This window comes from Mesoplodon bidens (genome assembly GCF_964165515.1).
Source record: "Mesoplodon bidens genome assembly, chromosome: 10".
NCBI lineage: Eukaryota > Metazoa > Chordata > Mammalia > Artiodactyla > Ziphiidae > Mesoplodon > Mesoplodon bidens.
The window spans coordinates 101,941,847-101,964,478 of record NC_138172.1 but is presented as its reverse complement, the minus strand read 5'-3'; the positions used below and the strand labels follow the sequence as shown (position 1 = coordinate 101,964,478).

At 44.5% G+C, this 22,632-nt stretch overlaps 1 protein-coding gene across 8 annotated transcripts in view; it reads left to right on the top strand.

Annotated features, from left to right (window-relative positions):
* The window catches only part of FARS2 (phenylalanyl-tRNA synthetase 2, mitochondrial), a 382,164-nt gene that overhangs the window by 190,668 nt on the left and 168,864 nt on the right, over positions 1-22,632 (top strand). For all 8 annotated transcript variants that reach the window (XM_081245396.1, XM_081245389.1, XM_081245394.1 and 5 more), the window contains one exon: positions 16,655-16,815. In XM_081245396.1, coding sequence (XP_081101522.1) covers positions 16,655-16,815 — 161 coding nt within the window. The remainder of the gene's footprint in view (positions 1-16,654; positions 16,816-22,632) is intronic.

Below are 22,632 nucleotides of genomic sequence, written 5' to 3'. Positions count from 1 at the left end.
GCAGAACCTGAGGGTCGTAAAGTTAGTTCAGAGAGGGAGCATCGTGCTGCATTGGTGGTGGTGGTGGTGGTTTTTTTTAAGAATGCTTTTATTCAGGTTTGTAGGCCTGAGCGCAGGCATGTCAGAAGAGGCTGTGGTGGCCACTGGTACCCAGATGGTCACACTTCCCGTCTTGGTTGTGGCTCCTGCTGGGAACATCCACATCCAGTTCAAAGCTGCCCCATTAGAAAAGCACTTATGTCTCTTGCTTTCTTAGGTCGAGCTTGCGTAGTGACTTCTCTGTATTTGGCGGGGTGTGAGGACGAGAGCGGTTCTGTCCCTGTCCTGGAAGAGCACATCTTATGCGGATGCAGAGGACGGATGTGTGGACACGGCGGGAAGGGGAGGGTGGGATGAACTGGGAGGTTAGGTTTGACATAGATACACTACCATGTGTAAAACTGATAGCTAGTGGGAACCTGCGGCATAGCCCAGGGAGTTCAGCTCGGTGCTCTGTGACGACCGAGGTGGGTGGGATCGGGGGTGGGTGGGAGGGAGGTCCAAGACGGAGGGGATAGATGTATATGTATAGCTGATTCACTTCATCATACAGCAGAAGCTAACACAACATTGTAAAGCAAGTATACTCCAATAAAAATTTTTTTAAGTTATTATTAAGAAAACTTTTAAGCGTTCTACAGAGTCTAGAGAATAATATAGTAGATACTCTGTTCAAAATGCCATCTCAGGAAATAAGACATCACAGATGGGACTGACGCCCCTGGCGGCAGTGTGTGAACTTGCTGTTTGTCCACCTTCCTGCCAGCATTTTTCATTGTCAGACTGCAATGTTTGCCAGTTTGATGAGTGAAAAATGATAAAGCCATATTTTTCAAATTACCTCGAGTTCCTGAGAATAGATAACACGTGGAGGATAAGTTTGCAAAGAAATAGAGCCCCCAAAGGAAATAAAATATTGATTAAAAATTCATGATAGGGCTTCCCTGGTGGCGCAGAGGTTGAGAGTCCGCCCGCCAGTGCAGGGGACACGGGTTTGATCCCTGGTCTGGGAAGATCCCACGTGTCGCAGAGCAAGTAAGCCCATGCGCCACAACTACTGAGTCTGCGCTCTAGAGCCCGCGAGCCACAACTACTGAGCCCGTGTGCCACAACTACTGAATCCTGCGCACCTAGAGCCCATGCTCCGCAACAAGAGAAGCCACCGCAATGAGAAGCCGCACACTGCAATGAAGAGTAGCCCCCGCTTGCCACAGCTAGAGAAAGCCCGTGAGCAGCAATGAAGACCCAACGCAGCCAAAAGTAAATAAAATAAATTTATTTTAAAAAATTCATGATACATTTATTAAAACTAAAAATGAGAAAATATCGACAGATATGTATGTTAGTGAATCAGAATATATTGAGCGTCCTGATGGGTTTGGATTGGTCACTGAATGATGGATGTGGCTGCTCCCCTCCAAGGGAGGCAAGGGAGGCTTACTTCTGACAGATGCTGTTTAGCAGGAAGAGTGATGGCCATGTACCTGCTTGTTTCCTGATAAAATTACACCAAAGACAAGCTCGGGTTCTTAAAGGCTTTTTTTTGTTAAAACAAACAAACAAACAAACATACTTTTAGGAGTTCTTAGAAATCCTTTCTTTCCCTTGGTAATTTTTTTTTCTTTTTTGTCATGCCTCGTGACATGCAGGATCTTAGTTCCCTGACTAGGGTCTCTTGTTCCCTAACCTCTCTGGGTCACCTGTTTTAGTGCTGACTTCCTTAGACATTCAAGGGGTGTTTTTCCTTATGTTTTAGCCAAATTCTTGTTTACTGAACCTTTGCACAGTGTAGGAACACCATTTTCGTAGTAACAATTTATAAGTGGTAGGCTCTCTATAAATCTCTTCCAGTTTATATGAAATGTTTATACTGAGCTAGCAGAATTATTTTTATAGGACAAGGAAAAGTGGCATTGATCCTCAGTTTGGTACCAATCAGAGGTTCTGCAGATTCCTTTGTCATGTCCAAATGTTAGGGCTGATTAATCATCAGGATAGGCCCAGCCGTGCAGAGCTAACAGAGGACCCCCTGAAATCTCAGTGGCTTAATCCATTGAAAGTGTGTCAGTCAGAGAGAGCCACAGTGATAACATCTGGAACATGTGGCTGCCACGGTCCCCATAGCAGAGGACGGGAGAGCTGGAGGGTCTCCAAGGGGGCTGGGGGGGAGGGGTCTCGCTTCTGCCTGCTTCAGTTCCATTGGCTGCAGCACGGTCACATGACCACCCGGCTCTGCTGGGAGGGTCCAGGAAGATGAGAATGACGCACGGGTTGGTTTTCACATAGCATTTCCCCCGCACAGAGATCCTTCTTATGGCCTAGATGTGACTTGCCAGAGTTTATTGACGGAAGAGACAATCTGTGTCATGGTTCCGACTACCAATTTGGTCTATCTGACGAATACATGATGTTATAGACGTTTCGTGTGCTTAGACCCGTGGGATTGTGTTTTTAGCTTTGCCAACCGATATCTTATTTTTATCCAGCTCTATTCCCATGTCCGTTTAAGTTCCCCTCCATCTGTTTTATCTCTCAGGTTCCATAGCCAAATGGTTAAAAATGCATCGGATTCCTTGGGAAGAAGAATGGAGAAACTGGTCATGTTTCATCCCCATTCTTCTGTTTCCTTGGTCTATTCCCCGTCATTTCTATTCAGTTTAATATTATACGCTACTCTCACTGGGGTCAGGAGTAAAATATTTAAATATTTCAGATACGTATGTGTGACCTAGAGGCATAAGGAAGCAAGAGCAGGGGTGCTGGGTTGGGAAGCACAAAGGAAGAGAACCGAACAGGGCCGTTGGGTTGCGGGCGAGGAGAGGGAAGGATAAGCAAACCGTTTACAACATGAAGTCACTGAGCTGGACTCAGTAGATGTAAACTTCTAAAATTGTTTTGTTTTTCACACCACTGCCTTCAGCAAGTTCTGTCTAACCGTTCTTCCTCATCCAGAGTGAGATTTCAAGCAGATCCATAGCTTTCCTGGTCACTTTCAAGTACAGTCCAGACTAATGGCAAAGCTTCTGTCTTCCATCCAACTGACAGCTTTTTCCCCTCCTTCAGCTCAGAGTACGGCCCCGGGGTGGAAGCTGGAAGGGTGGTGATGGGGGAGGGAAAGCACAGGGAGAGAGGGCTGGGCTCAGAGGGGAGGAGCGAGGCGATGGCCAGGGAGGGGCCTCTGTCACTGCAGAGCTGGGAGCTGGGATCTGGCAGTGTGACTTCTGGGAGGGACCAGTGTCCAGATGCTGGCTTTTTTCTCAGGGGGTGCTTGGCGGATCCCTTAGCGATTCACCACTAGTGGGGACTGAAGGCTTCAGGAATGGGTGACGTCCTACCTGGCTGATGGCTGGGTCTCTGTATTCAGTGGTGTGTTTATAGGCTGGTGCTGCTGAGGTCAGCTCATGCACTCCAGGACCTGGGGGTGGGGTGCTTTTCGAGCTTGAGGGCCCACCTGGGCTACAGGAATCTCACAATTCTGTTGTCCAGCACAGACCTGTTTTCCTGCCCAGGACCACAGCCGTTTCCATTCAGTGTTCGGCCTTTATAGGTTTTCAGGTGTGGGTGAGGGGTAGTCTCTAGGTCCCCCAGACCCAAGGAGACACTTGCCAAGTTCTCTAGGTGGTTTGCTAACCCCTGCCCCACTTCCTTGAGGGGGGGGTCACTCCCCAGCTCCCCTGGGAGGGAGGAAGGGGCAGCGGTAACAGGACGTGACTCTCCACAGAGCTCGTGTCTCCAAGAGCACAGCGGATTCTCAGCTTTCCTGACAGAGCGTGGAGGTGGCGGAGGCGTGGGGAGCAGACCCATCCCACTGTCCCCTGGCATGTCCACCACCCACCTGTCTCAGCCTCTGGGACCTCTGCCCACCGTGGGGATATCCCATTTAACATTCTACTGAAACAACAAGAGTACCTCCGCGAACATGAGAGGATTTGTTGGCCTCTGACGTGAGCTACTTGCTCGCAGTGAAGGGTCCAGGGGAGCCTGATCTTTGCTGCTTTCTGGGTTTGCGTCTCCGCAGACCTGGGTGGTGACCGTCACGAGCACCTGCAGAGCCCTTCCTTTGCTCTAGGCCTCTCTTGGGTACTAACTAATAACTCACAGGAGCCTCACGAAGGCCCCACGAGGGGGTTCTGTTGACTGTCCCAACTTTACAGACAGAGACGTGGAGCCAGAGAGACAGTAAAGGAATAACGGGCCCAGGGTCGTCCGGCTGGTGGGTGGGGCGGCAGGACGGGGCTGGGTGCAGAGTCAGCGCTCCCAACCTGTCTGCTCTTTAGTCTTTATTTATTTATCTTTAAAGCTTCCGTGTCACCCCTGATGTTGATGCCTGTCTTTCTCCCACATACCACATCTGGCTGTCGGGAAGTCTTTTTTTTTTTTTTTTTTTAATGAAGATGTTGGGGGTAGGTAGGAGTTTATTAATTAATTTATTTATTTTTGCTGTGTTGCGTCTTCGTTTCTGTGCGAGGGCTTTCTCCAGTTGCGGCGAGTGGGGGCCACTCTTCATCACGGTGCGCGGGCCTCACTATGGCGGCCTCTCTTGTTGCGGAGCACAGGCTCCAGACGCGCAGGCTCAGTAGTTGTGGCTCACGGGCCTAGTTGCTCCGCGGCATGTGGGATCCTCCCCGACCAGGGCTCGAACCCGTGTTCCCTGCATTAGCAGGCAGATTCTCAACCACTGCGCCACCAGGGAAGCCCCGCAACCTGTCTGCTCTTTAGATTAACGGTGGTGACTAGGGAAAAACTCCCACAGGGCCCCGTTCTGCTCTGAGGAAGACACAGCCCCTGTCCGTCTGCAGCGACTCTCTCAGATCTCCAAGCTCTACCGAAGGCCAGGGGCTGCGTCGTGTGGGGAGGGGCCCATCACCAGGCCCTTGTGGAGCACGGAAGGGCCGGCTTCCTTCCTCTCTTGGACACTCACTCCTGGGGATTTCCTAGAAACGGAACACCTGGCCTCTACTTACTGAGAGAATTTTCTCTACCCAGTTTCTACATTCCTCCCAGCAAGCAGAACCCTCCCGCTAAAGAACTGTCTTGCCTATTTGTACACAGGCTGCCCTGACCCAGAAAATGAGTCTGTTTCCTGCCCGTCCCCTCTTCTCCATCAGGTTCTGAGAGCCCAGAAATGTCCAGAAAAAGGAAGGGGACAGGGCAAGAGCAGATTCCCCAGGGGAGCTCAGATTTATGTTGGGAGAAAAGGCATGAAAATTTCTTCATTCAGGGATCCAGTCAATACTATTTATCAAGTAAAAAAGTTCCCCTTTATTCATGGTGCATCTTGGTATAGAAGTAATAGTTGGATGTGACCTGGGTAGGTTAATGGGAAAGGGGTAAAGAGTGAGAGGGGCGTAGGGCACTGGCATCCCCCTGCCGGGTGAGTGTCAAGGGGCCTCACTTGACCTGTCAGAACTGTAGACAGCCCAGTTAGGAAGGATTTACCAGACTGCCACGATGGGGAGAGCAGGATTTCACCCTTCACAAATGTATAGAGCTGCCCTTGCTTTTTCTTTTCTTTTTCTTTTTAAATTGAAATTTTGGGGGATAATAGTAGATTCACTTGCAGCTATAAGAACAGAGAGATCCTGTGTACCATAATCCTTTTTCCCCCAATGATAACATTTTGCCAAACTATAGTCCAGCTATACCAGGTTATTGGCGGTGACACAATCCATTGATCTTATGTACATTTCCCGGTTTGACTTGGATTCATTTGTTTGTATATTTAGTTCTATACAGTTTTATCACGTGTAGATTCACCTATTCACCACCAAAGGCAAGATACAAAATAGCTCCATCTCCACAAGGATCCTTCCTGTTACCCTTTTATAATCATGTTCGCCCTCACCCATATCTGCTGTCCCTGACCCTTAGCAGTCACCAATCTGTTCTCCATTTATAAAATTCTGTTATTTAAAATGTTATAGCAATTGAATCATTAGTATATACCCTTTTTTGGGATTGGTGTTTTCCACTGGGCATAACTCTCTGTAGATTCACGAAAGTTGCTTCATTTGTCCCTACAAAGTCCATTTCTTTGTGTTGTATGGATCAGTGTTCTGTGGCATGGATGTCCCACTATTTGTGTAGCCATTCACCCATGGAAGGACATCTGGTACCCTTGCTTTTGACCTCTCGGGTCATAGGCAGATTGGCCTTTCAGTGGTGGTTTTGCCGTATCTCCTGTTTTTTGTTTGTTTGTTTTTAAACCATATCCATAGACCAAAAGCTTCTGGAATGATGTATATTATCATATGTTGATAGAAAAAAAAGCCATTCAGTGTGTTCTTAATACTATTAGGGGCTTATTATTGTTATATTCGAATGATTATTACATCCCTGGCTTTCATACAGTGGGGAGACAATATGTGACATCGTGTAATGTTAGCACTGTGCACACATTCCCTTACAGTGCAAACGAGCAGTATCCCTTTAGGGTTGTGTTAGGTCCTGAGCCGTATTTGTTCAAGTTTGTTGTAAGTAGTGCCCACAGCTGAGCGCGTCAGGCCCTGGACAGTTCCAAGGTGGACATTGGCCCCGGGCCTCCAATCAAGCCCTGATTACTTTGGCTTCCTACGAGAGAGAACACTGTGGGGTGCCAATGAGGGGACAGAGGATGGGGTTACGGTTTGAAAATAAGGAGGAAAGCGTGACTCAAGCAGCTCGCCAAGGACGTTTTGGATAACTTGTCCTTAAGATATTTGCGGATAGACCGGATCAAGCTGTTTGGCTTTTGCTCAGAAATCTTTTGCGTTTTGATAAATAACTTGGCTTCGGGACTTCCCTGGCGGTCCAGTGGTTAGGACTTGGCGCTCTCACTGAGGGCCCGGGTTCGATCCCTGGTCGGGGAACTAAGATCCCACAAGCCACGCAGCCAAGAGGTCCTAAAGGCTACTGAACTGTGTTCGGGCTATAACAGTAAAGGCTGATTTTTCTCTGCATGTAGATAGTCACTAGATAGATGGTCTAAAACAGTAAAGACCATAAACATGTAACTCTGAATTTTAGACTATTGGAGCAAGCTGAGGAAGAAAATAGAAGTCTGTATAAGATACTCCTATTGATTTGTTTTCTTTTTGGAAAGGTCAGAGAACATGTCCACAGCGGTAAAACAACCCAATTAATATCTGTCTACGCAATAGCAGCCAGTGATAATCTCATGCATCTTTTCGTGTATTGACAGGTGGGATTGATGCTCCAGGCGGACAGGTGCAGCACAGAAGGCAGATGTTGGGCAGTGGGCTTTCTCCAGCAGTTTCTACCAGCCCTCAGTGGAGGCAGAGTGTTGCTTCTCAGCTGCTTTTCCTCTGAGGGCGGGATACTGTTTGACTATTAGTTTGTTTTAAATGTCATCTTTTAATTATATTTTGGATAATGATGAAGAGAGAAGCAATTCGTTTGTGAGAGCACATCCTAAAAGGCTCGGCAGCTCCTTTATCTGCTGCCGAAAACAACTCCTACTAGGAAAGAGGGTTTCATTAATTGTCATTACTCGGGAATTATGGAATTAGAACAGCTCACGTTTCTTTTATCATTCATATATTTAAGTGACAGTGGCATTACTTACTCTAAATTAAATTCCTTTCATGGTTAAAATATTATAACAGTGTGACAAGAAATAGAGCACTATTAACTTTTATTTTGGAGGGTCATTTTTCTAACAGATACTAAGGCACACTTTTTCAGGCTACGAGGCGGGCCGTATTATTCCTTGGTTCCGTAACAGAAAGGAATAGATACGGACGTCCAACTTAATACTTCAGGAGTTTCAGGGGTGGGTTAATGTGTTTAAAAGCCACCTAAGCAGTTTTCACGTCCTCCATACTAAGAAGGAAGAGAGCATTCTTCCACGGTGCTTCCCCTGGCAGCTGGGGGCTGGGCCGCGTTACTCTCTCCAGTTGGAGCTGGCCCTGTACCTCTGTATTTCATGGTCAGTGGCATCTGTGGGCAGGGCTGTGTTGGCCGCCATCCAAAGGCCTGTCCCCAAGGCCGCATCGTTCCTGTCATTTGGGCTCCGGGGGTTACACTTTCCATTTCTGCTCCTTTCTTCCTGAAAGACCTCTCAATTCTAGTTCACTTTTTGCTGTGGCCCAGTTTTGATAACTCTCGTTAATAAGAAACCTTAACGATACATTTGAAGTAAGTAAAAGCGTATCCCGACACTAATAATTCCGTATAGGGTTTGACAAGTATTCCTCAAACACCTATTACAGACGTGGGTCACCTTATGAAAATTGGTGTACGAAGAATCCCCATTTAGTTGAAAGCGTTTATAATTAATGACCATCTTAGTGCACTTAAAATGTGATTTGGTTAAAAAAAAAAGTCTCACATACAAATTTTGGGAATATATTGTTACCTGCAGTGCTGTATGTAATTCAGGAAGTTAAAAACAAAATACAACAAACAATCGAACAAAAGCAACTGCTCTCTCAAAAATGGACAATGTCCAAAGCTAGTAAACTGTTAGGAAGGCCAACTTTTGCTCGCTGCAAACCTTTATTTGCAATGTGCTGCACAATAGTACTTAATTCTCCTGAGTTCTAGGACCTTAGATTGAAATGTGAGGGAAAGGGGTAAACGATAAAACTACTATATTTTGGCGGCCAAAAGGAGGTATACGAAGTGGCAGATGAGTTCTCGGTTGATTATACTCAAGTCAATATATTTATTTATTTTTAAATATTTATTTATTTAGTTAGTTGCGGCATGTGAACTCTTAGTTGCAGCGTGTGGGATCTAGTTCCCTGAACAGGGATCGAACCTGGGCCCCCTGCATTGGGAGTGCGGAGTCTTAGCCACTGGACCACCAGGGAAGTCCCAAGTCAATATGTTTAGCTTTTAACTCTTAATAAGTGCTAAGCAAGGCATGACCATTGCCTTTACATTTTCAAAAGGTTCTGAATTACCCTGTACTGTTGTCAACTTGGTCAACTCAACTCCATTTCATGTTTCTGCTTCCATATGTTTGCTTTTATTTTTCCCCCTTGTTGGAAGGATACAGATTTTTAGGACATAGATTCCTAAGGGAAACTGGAGACATTATAAGGAGAATTCTGACTGCATAAGACCACTGGGGATTGTTCCATGTACTACTGATTAGTATCTGCACCAGAAATTGCTGTCTCCTTTGTTAAGAAAACCAAAGTCTAGGACCCAGAAAGGAAAGGGGAATGTTCCAAAGGGAGTGTTTTAAGACGGGCGTTTGGGCTCCCCTGGTGGCGCAGTGGTTGGGAGTCCGCCTGCCGATGCAGGGGATACGGGTTCGTGCCCCGGTCTGGGAGGATCCCACGTACCGCGGAGCGGCTGGGCCCGTGAGCCATGGCCGCTGAGCCTGCGCGTCCGGAGCCTGTGCTCTGCAACGGGAGAGGCCACAACAGTGAGAGGCCCGCGTACTGCCAAAAAAAAAAAAAAAAAAAAGACGGGCGTTCAAGGTTTTACTAGAGAATGTTGATTAGGATGCAGCCCAGCTCAGACCGTATGAAGGACCACTGTTTTCAAGGCTTGTAGAATCCGATCACAGTCTGTTCCGTTCCATGGAAAGGTTCTTTTCAAAGAGGTCCGCCTTTGGATCGTGTGAAGGACTTATTGGCAGAAGCGCGTGGCACCAAGGATATATACAACTAGAGAAGTTTCAGGCGGGAGATTGATCTCTGGGCACAGCTCAGAAAGTCAGTCATCCAGTGACAAGTCTCCGAGGAAACAGTTCAAGGATTGTAGCTGGAAAGCAGGGGATCAAGTACTAAGTCCACGGTGGGGAAGAGAAGAAATCAGAATTCATGTAGCTACGCTGGCCTCTCTAGGCCTGCCTGTGGCTGTGCAGTGTCGTGCTGGGATACTGTGGGCCTTTTGTCCCTGAGTGGCTGTCGTTGTAACTAGTGGTCAAGGGAAGCGGAGGCCTTGGTCCAACACCGCTGCTCAACACTGGCCCCGTCAGCTCCGTCTGCAGCTCTGTGTGTGTATTGGTCAGGTGCAGGGTGAAAGGCACGCTTGGAGACATGAAACCCCACCTTCAGAAAAGCCTATTGATATATTTAAACAGCTATGTATGCAAATCATTTTACTAGCTTTCATAGAATACTGACAAAGTCCATCAGGAAACTGGCAATAACAAAGCAGAAAGTACACAGACATAAGTGGAACTTTCTGATGTTTTGAAATACTTGGAACAGAGCCTCTTCTCTAAGTTAATGTTTGAACGTGAATCTGGGGGAATATTCACTGGATATATACTTGAAGTGAAAAAGACAGCAGCAACATAGATTTGAGTCCCAATGTCTGTGTGATCTTGCTTAAATGGTATTTACTTTTGAAACATCGCTAATAATACCAGTCTGACATCCCCTGTAGGGTCATTGTGAGGATCAAAATCAAGGTAATATAGGTGAAGTGCTTGGTAATTGGTTAAGTTCTATAAAATATGAATGTTAATTGCTAGGTTGTTTCAGTGTTTCTTTTCACAGTTATTTTGGGAAAGTGTCAGTTCATTGAGCCAGAGAATTCCTAGAAATCAGCCCCTATTAACAGGGAAGTACTTAATATAATAAAAAACTTTGTTCCAATAGGTAATAGTTTAACATTTTAATTTGACCTTTGGCTTTGCAACAAAACAGTCTATGAGAGGGAACCTCAGGGTGCGGGGTTCGGTCACTGGGAGGAAAATAAGCTGGAAGGAAGGAAGCTTGGAGCAGAAGCAGCTCAGATCCTAGGCCCTGGGAGCTGCCGCCCCGCATGGACGAAGCTCGGTGACAGTGCCAGAGGCAGGGTGAGGGGACAACACATTCAGTTTTCCTGTCCTTCCTTTCTGTTATGTTCCAGTTCTCTCCTTTCCGAGATGTCTTTTCCGAAATGGTATCTCTCATGTCACCTCATGATGGATAAACTCTCTGACAGATAAAAGATTAAAGTCACTGCCTGTGTTGAAAACGTCATTTTAAGTATGAAATTCTTCCTACTACAACCCATGTAAATGCAGCCAATAAACTGAAAAGTGGAAAAATCTCTAAACCTTGCCTTCCTGCCATTCACTCATTTCCTCACAATGCCTGAGCCCTTCTTGTACGTGCTGGACACTGGTCCAGCCCCTCCAGATGTGTCAGAGGTGGAAACCAGCCCAGGTCCTGGCCCCGTGGATCAGATGCTACCGGCAGAGTCTGACAGGAAACAGTAAACAAAATAAATATGAAAAGTTGTGGGGTCTAAGAGATGACATTCTCTGAAGAAAACAGAGCAGAGTAAGGGGATTCGTTGCTGAAAATCTTTCTAAGAAGGTCAGCCTACATATAAAACCAAAATAATGTGAGATAGGAGTCCAGAGATGGGAACGTTTAAAAACAAGAAGAGGAGAAGGAGGAGGGAAAACTTAAGTGCCTCCATCTGGAATATTCTGTTTAACTGAGGTGCTTCTTTACAGTCAGTTTTATGCTCCAGAGACTAGTTTACTGGAACCCTCCAGTACTGGAACGTAGAAAAAAATACTGCCTTAAAACCCTGTCAGCCCAGGAGCACCCGGCAACAAATTACAGCCGAGGATTGCCAAAGACCTGAAAATTAGACCTGTCTGGGATGACAATACCTTTAAGTGTCTAGCTATTTATGGCTCTCTTTCTTCCATAAAGAAGTTGAAGTGCCATATAAAAGTATGTACAAGAGGATAAAATAAGTAGTTCAGATAATCAGGACAAAGAGGATATAAGGGTAAGAAAATAAAACTGGGACAGGAGTCACACAGAGAAACGTACCGTTGTAGAGGTGACCTTGTAAGGATGGCTTTAAGCATCCACGGGGCCAAAGTAAGGAGTGGATTAGGATCAGTTATGTAAGTCAGGATATCCTTAAATTGAAAACAATCCAGTTGTTCATGAGAAGGAAGCTTTTCCTGTTCCCATTTTCTTGTATCTGACATCAGCTTATTTCATGCAGACTCGTAGGAAGACTGAGTGACCTAGTGACCGGCATTCTTGACAAGGAGTTCCTGGCACCTTACGAATATGATAGGCCGGTAGCTCAACGCAGGGGGTGCAATTCAGAAGAAGCAGATCTAGATGGGACCAAAACAAAGTGTTTCAAAAACAAAATTTGGTACAGCTCAGCAAATAGACGCCCTTTCTTACAGCCCTTCCTGGTAATTGATTGTCCCAAGCAGGCTTTTCAGTAAGAATGATTGTGGGAATCAAAGGTTGTGGGCAGCGGCAGGAAGCTGGAGGCCAGCTGTTCTCTGATCCTCATGAAGGTCTGGTCCTTGAGCTTCGACACACAAGGTGGTTGGGATTTCAGGTGCTGATGGGATGGCCCCTTGCTGGCCTGAGCCTGGCGTCCTTCCAGGCCTGTCCTCACTGGCAGCCAGGTGGGACTGAGGCCCCGAGTCATACACACCATGGATTATTGTATATTGTGATCTTCCTAAATTCATGTATTTGTTACCTGTCAGATGTGTTCCCGAGGAATTTTTATGTAAACAATCATGCCATCTACAAATAAAAACAGTGTTACTCTTTCTTTTCCAATCTATTAAGCTGTTTTTATTTCTTTTTACCTTTTTTTTCCCACTAGCTGGGAACTCAGACAGAAATAGAAATAGCAAGAGTAGACATCCTTCTCTTCAACCTGACCCTGAGGGCAAAGCAACCAGCCTTTCACCATTGAGTATACTGTTAGCTGTTGGTTTTTTATTGTGTCTTTTATTAGATTGAAGAAGTCCCCTGTGTTCCTCATTGGCTGAGAGTTTTTATAATGAATGGATGTTGAATTTTGCCAGTTGCTTTTTCTGCATCTATTGAGATGATCATGTTTTCTTTTTTAAGCAGCTTATTAAATGAATTACACTGATTGGTTCTCATATGCTGAGCTAACGTTGCATTCCTGGGATAAATCCAGTCATGATATAATGTCCTTTTGTGTATTGCTGGGTTCCATTTGTTAATGTTCTGTTATAGTTTTTTGTTTTTCTCTGTTCATGCTGCACATGGAATCCTCCTGAATCTGCCTCACTCACCTGCCTGCCTCGAGGCTAGGATGATGGGGTTCACCTGGGACTGTCCGTTGGAGTGCCTCGCGCGGCCTCTGTGTGTGACTGCTGCTCGGAGCTCGGCGGCTGGGTTCTAAGAGAGGGTGTTCTGCAGGGAGATTCCTGGCAGGGAGTGTCTGGAGAGTGGGCATTCCAAGCAACCAGGCACTAGCTGGGTGGCTTTTTCTAACATAACCTTGGAAGTCACGTAGCATCACTTCCCTCACACCCTGTGGGTTGAGGCAGTCACAGCCCACTGGGATTCAAGGGGAGGATATGCAGGAGCTTGTGGTCGTTTTCTGAAACCCCACAGATAATGACACTGATTTTCCAGGCTTGGGAATGTATGGGCTCTCATAGAAATAAAGAGGTCAGTTCAGCTTGTAATCCGTGTCCGCTAGTCACATGATTTTCTTGAAAGTCTGGCACCACTGTGTCAGGGGAGGAGTGCTTTGTTCTTATAACTTCTCACAAATAAACAGAAAAGAAATTACTGTGTTTTATCTAGCCATGAAAATTTTTATCTGAAATATTTCTTCTCACGCTTTATAGAAAAGGCACATGGTATAAAGTACCCCCATCATCCTCCACTTGCCCAGTTCTCTCCCACCCCACTCCCCTGAAACAGACAGACAGCTGCTGCTTTTCTTTTATAACCATGACATCCCATAATGGTACTAGTTTTCAAACAACTTTAAAACGTGTTTCTGAAACGTCTTTTCAAATAAAAAAATAATAAAGAGAGGTGTAATATTAATGTTGCTTTGTGAGTTAGACTTTTTCCTTAATTATTAATCTTTTAGATTTTTTAATGAAATTTTTAGATAAAACCAACCATCTAGAGCCCAGTATCTGTAATTGAAAGAGCAGTAGATTTAGGGTATTTGAGTTTATTTCACATCCAGCAATTTTTCGTGTCTTAGCTTTTGCTCCTTCTGTCTGTTACCCTCCCTTTCTTCCTCATCTTCTGAAACTTTCCTAAAGCAAAACAAGAATAACACAGAACCCCTAGAAGTAGGCAAGAAAAAGAGCAACAATCTCATTTTTCAAATGGGTGAAAAATATAATATGAAGACATTCACAGAAAAGGAAAAAAATGGTCCTTAAGCAAATGAAAAGCTTACTTAAGATAAACACAAGATAAAAATGCACTGTTGCCATCTTTTACTTATCAGATTTTGTTTTTATTTTTTTACGTTACAACCCTCATTTGCACCTGTATTAAAGAGTAGTGGCATAGTACATACTCATTTTATCATAGATATTTTTCATAATTTCTTATAGTCTGTCACTTAATCAACATTTATTTGTATAATTATGATTTTTAATGACTACACTAAAATGTACTATAATTTTAAGGCCTTCCCTAATTTGGGGCATTTAGGTTGTTTTCATGTTCTTGCTCTAATAAGTTATACAGCTTTGAATATCTTCCTTCATTTATCTTTTTTCTTCTGTTGAATTATTTCCTTAGGATAAATTCCTAATGGAATCATAAGGATAAAGAGCTCGAGCATTGTTATGGATCTTTGTATGTGCTGCTGTATTTTCCAAATTGTTATCAGAATGAATAGTGTGACCAGCAGTCACCGAGGGCACTGGGACCACGCAGTGCTTGGTGTGTGGAACCACACCACCAGGACTGGGCAGTGTCACTTAAAGAGAAAATTATTCTTTTAGGACACAAAAGCAGTGTATCACACTTATATTAATTTTTACATTTTTCCTTGCAGCCTTCTTGATGGTTTTCAGGCATCAGTATGACTTACTCGAAAGAGTGTGCCTCACCCTTAGTTGCTCTTCTAGGCAGCTGGCCAAGGGTCAGGGGTTGTGCTCCCTCCTTCGTGACCCTGTTGTCTGTGGTTGAGCCCCCGCTTCCCCCCGCCTCGCATGAGAGGTCCTCTCCCTCGGGACACAGGTGCGCCCCGTGCTCGCCCAGCCACGGGCTTTTCTTCCCGCGTCTTCCCTCCCACTACTACCTCGTTCTCTGTCTCTGTACCTTGTCCTTTTGAGATCTCATGTTGAATATGTTTATCCATTCATCTTTTAAACAGATCATCCAGTGAGGCCTACACTTCTTCGTGGCTTCCGTTGTTGTAGTTTATCCTTGTGGTTTCATTTATTAGTGACAGTGGCACCAGCCCCTGGCCAGAGGTAGGTCCTCTCTGCCGTGTCTCTCCTGCCTGAAGCTTGCCCAGCCGGTGTTGCCAGAATCCACTCCTAAACCCTCCTCTGCTGCACCTCCATCCTTTTGCCAGTGAAGATGTTCCTTCAGTCTGGAACTTGCCCTCATCTTTCTCCACATTTGGATCAGCATTAGTTTTTTGTGTTGGGTAACAGATTAACCTCATACTTAGTGGCTAAAGCAACACACACTTGTTATGTCATGACCGCCATGCATCAGGAGTCCGGTGCAGAGGGCCTGATCCCCTGCCCAGGGTCTCGACATGTTGAAATCAGGGTGTCACCAGGCCACATTCTCCTCTGGAGCTCAGGGTCCTGTCTTCCCTCATTCGGGCTGTTGGGAGAGTCCATTTGCTCACGATCGCGGGAGTGAGCTTCCCACTTTCTTGCTGCCGCCAGGGCCTCCCTTGGCTCCTGGAGGCCTCCCTCGAGGCCTGGCCACACCTGGGCCTCCTCTGTTCACGTCAGCTCAGCTCTCCTAAGCCAGCAGGAGACTCTCTGGAGTTTGCTAAGATGGACTCGCATAAAGTAACCTAATCCCAGCAGTGAAACCCTAGGGATTGGGGAGTGGTCCCTAAGGGGTCCCCTCGCAGGGCGTGTGCGTGGGGGTGGGCGTCCTGAGCCATCTCAGTGCCCCCAGCATCCTGCTTACCCCCCAGCGTCCAGTCGAAATGACGCTGTCTCGTGAGGCTTCCCTGTGCTGGGCCCCCTTCGCACAGCAGTTTGTGTCTTCCATTTCACTCTGCTTCACGTGAACAAACCCGAGACTTCCTGTGTTGCCACAGGTCTGAACTACACGCTCACCCTCAGAGGGGCTGGTGCACGTGTGCACGTCACCTTGGCGGGCTTGCTCCTTGTGTGTTACCGGGGCAGCTTTTACTAAGAGTCAGAGTGTGTTCTAGTAAACTGAGGGTTCTTGGAGGCTGGACACACACTTCCTGAATATCAGTGGTCCACTGTGGCATGTTTTGAACAAACCTGCCCATCTCTTAAGCCACCTGGGGACAGAGCCTGTGTTTTCTCTCCTCTCTGTAACCTGAACATAGAGGCTGAATGTTGGAAAAAGGGCAAGCACAGATTACAGGAAAGCATCTCAGAGGCAGGAACCAGGGCTTAGCCAGCCTGGGATTTAAGCAGAAATGAAAGACAGTATTAGAGAAGTTTGACTCCAGAGTGCCTCGAGGAGGGGAGCGAGGAATGTGGGGAGCACAAAAACTGTGAGATAGGGGTCCCCTTGGGTGTCTCCGTGGCCCCTCCCCCCCAGCACCCTTCTGGTCGGCACTCACCACGGCCTTATCTGGGTGTCAGGAGTGGGATGGACCTGTGGACCCTCATGCTCTTTTTTTTTCTTTTTAACTTTTTATTTTATCTTGGAGTATTGCCCTTGTGCTTTTTAACCTGTCGTCTTGTCTTCTTTCTTCTTTGTAGCTGGTGCTGAAGATCAGATCGGTTGGGCCTTTGGCCTTGGGCTGGAGCGGCTGGCCATGGTCCTCTACGACATCCCCGACATCCGCCTCTTCTGGAGTGAGGATGAGCGCTTCCTAAAGCAGTTCTGCGTGCAGGACATCAACCAGAAGGTGAAGTTCCAGGTAACTGACATGCAAGAATCAAGTAGATGATAATTGAGGGGGTCACGTGCCCGAAAATAAAATCATTGTATTTAAAGATAGTGTGACTTTGAAAAGAGGTTTTAAATAGAGATTCATAAACACACAGGAGATCATACACCTCCTGAAATTGTATGCTGAAAAAAGAGGATTTATCAAGCCTGTTAGTCTAAGCAGAGAAGAAATTTTGGGCTTTATTAATGGCTACTTTATCATGAAATATCCATCTTTATCACTGATGATACTTTCACAGTTCAGTTTTTTTTTATGCTAATCTAGACACATTGGCTTTCCTGTGATTAGTGTTTGCAGTGTATATTTTTTTCATCATTTTATTTTCACTTTCTGTCTTTATATTAAAAATGTGTCTCTTGTAAACAGTTGGGTCTTTTTGTAAGCCCATATTTAATTGGAGTGTTGAATATATCTTACACTCAACATAATTACATGGGATGTTCTTGGGTTTAATTTTATTATCTTAGTTCTTACTCATTTTCTCTTTCTGTTCTTTATTTCTTTATTTGGAAATTGAGGTTTTGTGGGTGTGTTTCGGATAGCTTTTGTATTATATTTTATTACTCTATTGCTGTTTAGTTTCACCATTTTTTGTATTATTTTTAAGTGGTTATTCTAGATTACAATATGTATAGTTCATCACACTTTACCATGAGTAACTATTACAACTTCATGAAACATTTAACAACCTTACAATAGTGTAATTCTATTTACTCTGCCTTCTTTTGTATTATTATTGTCATATTTTATTTCTCTGTGTATTATAATCCCATAATACGTTGCTCTGTTTGCTTCAAATAGCCAATTGTCCTTTAAAGAAATTGAAAACTATATTATTTTATATTTTCCTTGATATTTGCCCCACTGATCACCATTGCTTTCTGCTTATCATGATTTTTCTCTGTGTTCATTTTCTTCAAGTCTGAGGAACTTCGTTTACCATTTCTCGTAGTGCAGCATGAATTTTCCCAGCTTTTGTTTGGAAATGCCTTTGTTTCACCTTTATTTTTTAGGACTATTTTCCATGAATATAGATGTCTAGGTTGCCAATGTTTGTGCGTGTTTTTTTTTTTTTTCTCTCTTAGCTCTTTAAACATGTCATTTCATTGCCTCTATCATTTCACTGTGGTTTTTAGCAGGTTGACCTGTGTATGACTTTTCTGTCTGTTATCTTGCTCGGGGCTTTGCTGTCTTGAATTAGTGATTTTCAGCCCTCTTTGAAAATTCTCATTTGGTATCTCTTCCAACAATTCTCCTCCTTTCTTTCTTTGCTTTTCAGGTGGTAACTGCATGTATATCAGGCCATTTGGACGTATGCCATAGAACTCTGATGCCCGGGGTTTGACTTTTTTTATTTTTTCACCCTGTGCTTCATTTTGGATAGTTTTCCTTGTCTTAGCTTTGGGTTTATGCATCTTCTCTATTGTGTCCAGTTAACCATTAAGCCCCTCCAATGAGTTAATCATTCCAGATATTGTATTCATCAGTTCTACAGTTTCTATTTGCTTCCTTTTTAGAGTTTTTATGACTGATGAAATTCTCCATCTTTTCACCCATTTTGTACATTTTCCCTTAAATTCTTTAGCATATTCGTAGTAGTGATTTTTAAGTCCTTGTCTGTTACTTCCAACCCTTTAGTTCTCTGTTGTTCTCCTTTTAATCTTCTCTTTCTTCTTAGCTATGGGTCGCATTTTTCCTGCTTCTTCACTGGTCCTACTTTTTAAATGGTGGACAGCGCTTTTCCTCGGGAAGCCCTACCCTTTCCCTGGTCAGGCAGAGAAGGCGATGAGCCGGATCCCTTTGTCGTAAGGAGTAGTCGAACTGAATTTCACGTCTCCTCTTCTCTCTGCGGTGAGACCTGGCCGAGCGGTAGAGTTTGGGGTCTGCGTGTCAGGTTACGTGATCTCTCTCTGCTTTACACCCAGCTGCCAGCTTCCTCCAGCACCGATGCTTACTGAGCAAAAATATCAGGAGGGAGACTGGGCTGCAGCGAGGGCTGGCTGTCTCTGCGTTTTCCAATCTGCCAAGAGCCAGGCCTGGCTAGGCAACGTGTGGCTCATCCCTCCTCATTCCAGCAGAGTTTCTTTACCAACCGCAGCTGCCTTCCGCCTACTCATGCCCAGCGGTGGAAGCTCTGGAATCTAGGGCTTGTCTCTGTCTGGAATTCTGTTCATTCAGACTTGCATCCAGATCTCTTTCGGTATCTTTTATGACAAGAGATTTCTAAATTTATTGTTTTCTCATGCTTACAGTGGGACCAATGGTTTTTTGTGACTTTTATAGCCTAACTAAAAGTAGAACCTTCTTTCATTTATTTGATGGTCTGGTTTCATTTTTGTTGGCCTTTTTTTTTTTTTAAATAAAAAAACCTATTTTTAAACTTTTTACTTTTTTTTAACTTTAAATTTTTTTTTTTACTTTTTGCTAAGCTGCTTCTTTTTATTCTAGCACCAGGTCCTTCTTGGTTAATTTGGAAGAAAATGCCATCTAAATGATCAAAAGCAGAACCTGGCTAAGGCTCTCAGTTTTTCTCATTCACTCTTTCATTTAGTCAGTCATTTATTAAATTGGCCAACATTGATGGAACACCAGCCAGCACTGAATGGAGCATTGGGCTCAACACCACAGTGGGGCAAGCACAGATCAATGACACAGCTGTGACCACAAGCTAGTGGTTGAAGTCAAGTTTAAAGTGGGCTCACAACTGTCTTCTCTTAGGAGACACAGAGGATCCAGGAGTAGACAATGGGTCTCTTGTATTAAATGTCATTAAAAAAATCTTTCCTGCCTTCAAAGTAGAAAATCGGCATGTGCATACCTGCACTATTATATAATTTATATGGTTACCTTTATGTAATAAACTTAAAAACTTCTGGTGGGGTAGTTAGGGTTTGATTGCTGAAAAAGTAGATGTCTGTAAAATGCTTTGTAAATTATAGATCACAGAGAGCTATTCCCTAATTATTCACTTATAATTATTATCTATTGATTATATTCTGTGTTAGTTTCCTATTGCTAGTGTAACAACTTACCACAAACCTAGCAGCTTCCAACAGTATGTCTTTATTATTTTACAGTCCTGGAGGTCAGAAATTCAAAATGGATCTGACAGGGCTCAGTCTCAGGTGTCAGCAGGGCTGGCTCTGTCTGGAGGCTCCAGGGGAGACCCCACCTCCTGCATTTGTCGGCCCCGGCTCCTGGCTCTGTATCGCTTTACGTTCTTTCCTTTCCTTCCCTGTGTGGTCACATTGCCTTCTCTCTGAATTTTTGTCTCTTCTTCCAAGGGCCCTTGTGACAAGATAATCTCCACATATCAAGATCTTTTCATAATCGCATCTGTGAAGTTCTTTTTGAGTGTAAAGCAACATATTCACCGGTTCCAGGGATTAGGATGTGGACATCTCTGGGGGTCGTTATTCAGCCCATCACATATACCTTTATCTATTCCATTTCCATCATGGCAGACTGCTTGCTTCAGATAGAAGAGAGCAGATTTTGTTGTTAGGAGTAAGTAATACAGATAGTATGAAAGTGTTAGCGATTTTTTTAACTATTTGTGTGGAATAGTCGTGGTTCTACATATGAGGGGATTAAGGGACTCCTTTTGTCAGTTCACGTTGTTGGCCTGGCTTAAGAAGAACATTTAACATGATTATAAGAAGATGGCGCAGCTGAGACTGAAGGCACAAAGAGTTAGGCTGATGTAATCCGGGCAGTGACTGTGAGAGGGTCTCCAGTCAGCCCCGTGGGCTCCAAGGTCAGTCGTGGACAGACTCCTGGGAAACTGTCAGAGTTAGTCCTTGCTGTCCCTGGGGTACCAGGCATCAACGGCGAGTGCTGTGCTGTACGAGGGCTGGGAGTTTCTTACGGCCACGGCTGGCCAGTTTCCCTTATTTTGTGTCTTCCTGCAGTCGTGGTCAGTGCACCGTAGTCTGGGCATTAATTTGTTTAGTGCCTTATCATACTTGCCATTTGTAGAGTGCTGTGTAGAAGCCACTGAACTAGTTTGCCTATGTTATAGCTTTCATTCTTCACAGTCCAATGGGGTGGGTTCTATTAACCCATTTTACAGATGATGAAACTGAGGCTTGGAACCACCAGAGAACTCAACCATAATAACACTGCTAGTAAGGGACCGAGCTAGGATTTTATCGAAAGCTGACTCCAGGGAGCTCCTAGTATTGAGCTGGTAAGCTGTTGTTGCCTAAACCGAGGCACTGTCCTGGAGTCAGTAAGATGAAATGGACAGTTCCTGACTTCAGGCTGTTTCCAATCTAGAGGAGGAGACAGATTTATCAAGAGATAATTATCAAATAATATGAAGTACAATGATGGGGCTACACATAGGTGAATGTAGAATTTTGCTGACGCTGACCAGTGCACATGGAGGTCAAAATTTTCTTCTTTTTTTTTAAATCCTATTTTGCTAGTTAATTTCTGAATCCTTCCATGTCTCTCCAGAATCGTATTAGGACTTGAGCCTGTGATTACTTGCTAATCTCCAGGGCTTGGAATAGCTCCTAGATCTGGTTTTGCTGTCATTGTCATAAATGTTGTCTGGTAGAGACTTAGTGCAGGATTATGCATGGTTTCCTCATTCTATTCCCAAATAAATCCAGCTGGGAGAATCCCATCAGCTTCATTGTGTCGTAGTTAAATTAATGGATCTCCGTTTTTTTCACTATTTCCCTGTGCATTTTTTCCATCTCACCAAAAAAAAACACGTACATATTTTTCTTTGGCTGGAAGGAGGATCTTTCTCCCAGAAGAAAGTAGTAGGAAGAGGTAGAGGGGGAAGCAGGGAAGATGACCAGCCGTAGGACCTGTTATACACGCCCTGTAGTCATTGCTGATAGTCAGGTGCAGAGAGAAGCAGTGAGCAAGAGAGCGGGCCCGTTTGCCGTGGGGACCATCCTGGTACTTTTATGTAAAGCATTCATAGCAGACCCTGTCACCCAGTGAGCATTTCATCCATGTTAACCGTTATTCCTGTTGTCAGCACCACCATAGCCACTGTGAGCGCGGAGGCCACTGTCCTCGTGATTCCTGTTCCTTCGTGCCCGCGGTTTCCATCTTCAGCTTGCTTTGCCAGCCTTATGATGCGAGGACATTTCACCAACCCATGGTCTACTGAATCCTATGGAATGTGGCCCCGTGTTTGTATTGGGGCCTCTGTAATCAGAGACCTGTGGATTTATGACTGCTTTTTATTTTTGTGAAAGCAGGGGGTCTTGTGATACATTTACATATTTAGAGAATGACTACCATGAATTTCTTTCTTGTTTAATATACTTTTTTAGAAAACTAAGAGTGAGGGCCTCAGCATCTTCTTGTAGTGTAGATTGGAAGATGGCGTTATGTGACCTTTTATGTGCACACACTCAACATCCATATTACAGCTTCTTGGCCGTTAACCTGATGGAAATGTAAAAGAACTTCCTATTTATTGACAGCACATTAAACCTTTAATCTTGCTAATTATCTATCCAATTTGACAAATCATGTGCAATATATTTTAGGAAAAAGTCTGGCCTTTCTATCTTCGCAACCAGAGGGATAAGTTTATACTGTACAGGATCATTTAGACCAAATACTAATAATTGATGGATCATAAGTTAAAACTTATAGTCTTAGTAATAACTTCATAATGTATGGATATGTATATCAGACTGTCACTTTAAGATATATAGTTTTGACTTGTCAGTTATACCTCCATAAAGCTGGGTGGGGGGAGTCATAATTTTAAAAGGAGATCATGAGAATAGAGACCAGAAACAAATACAA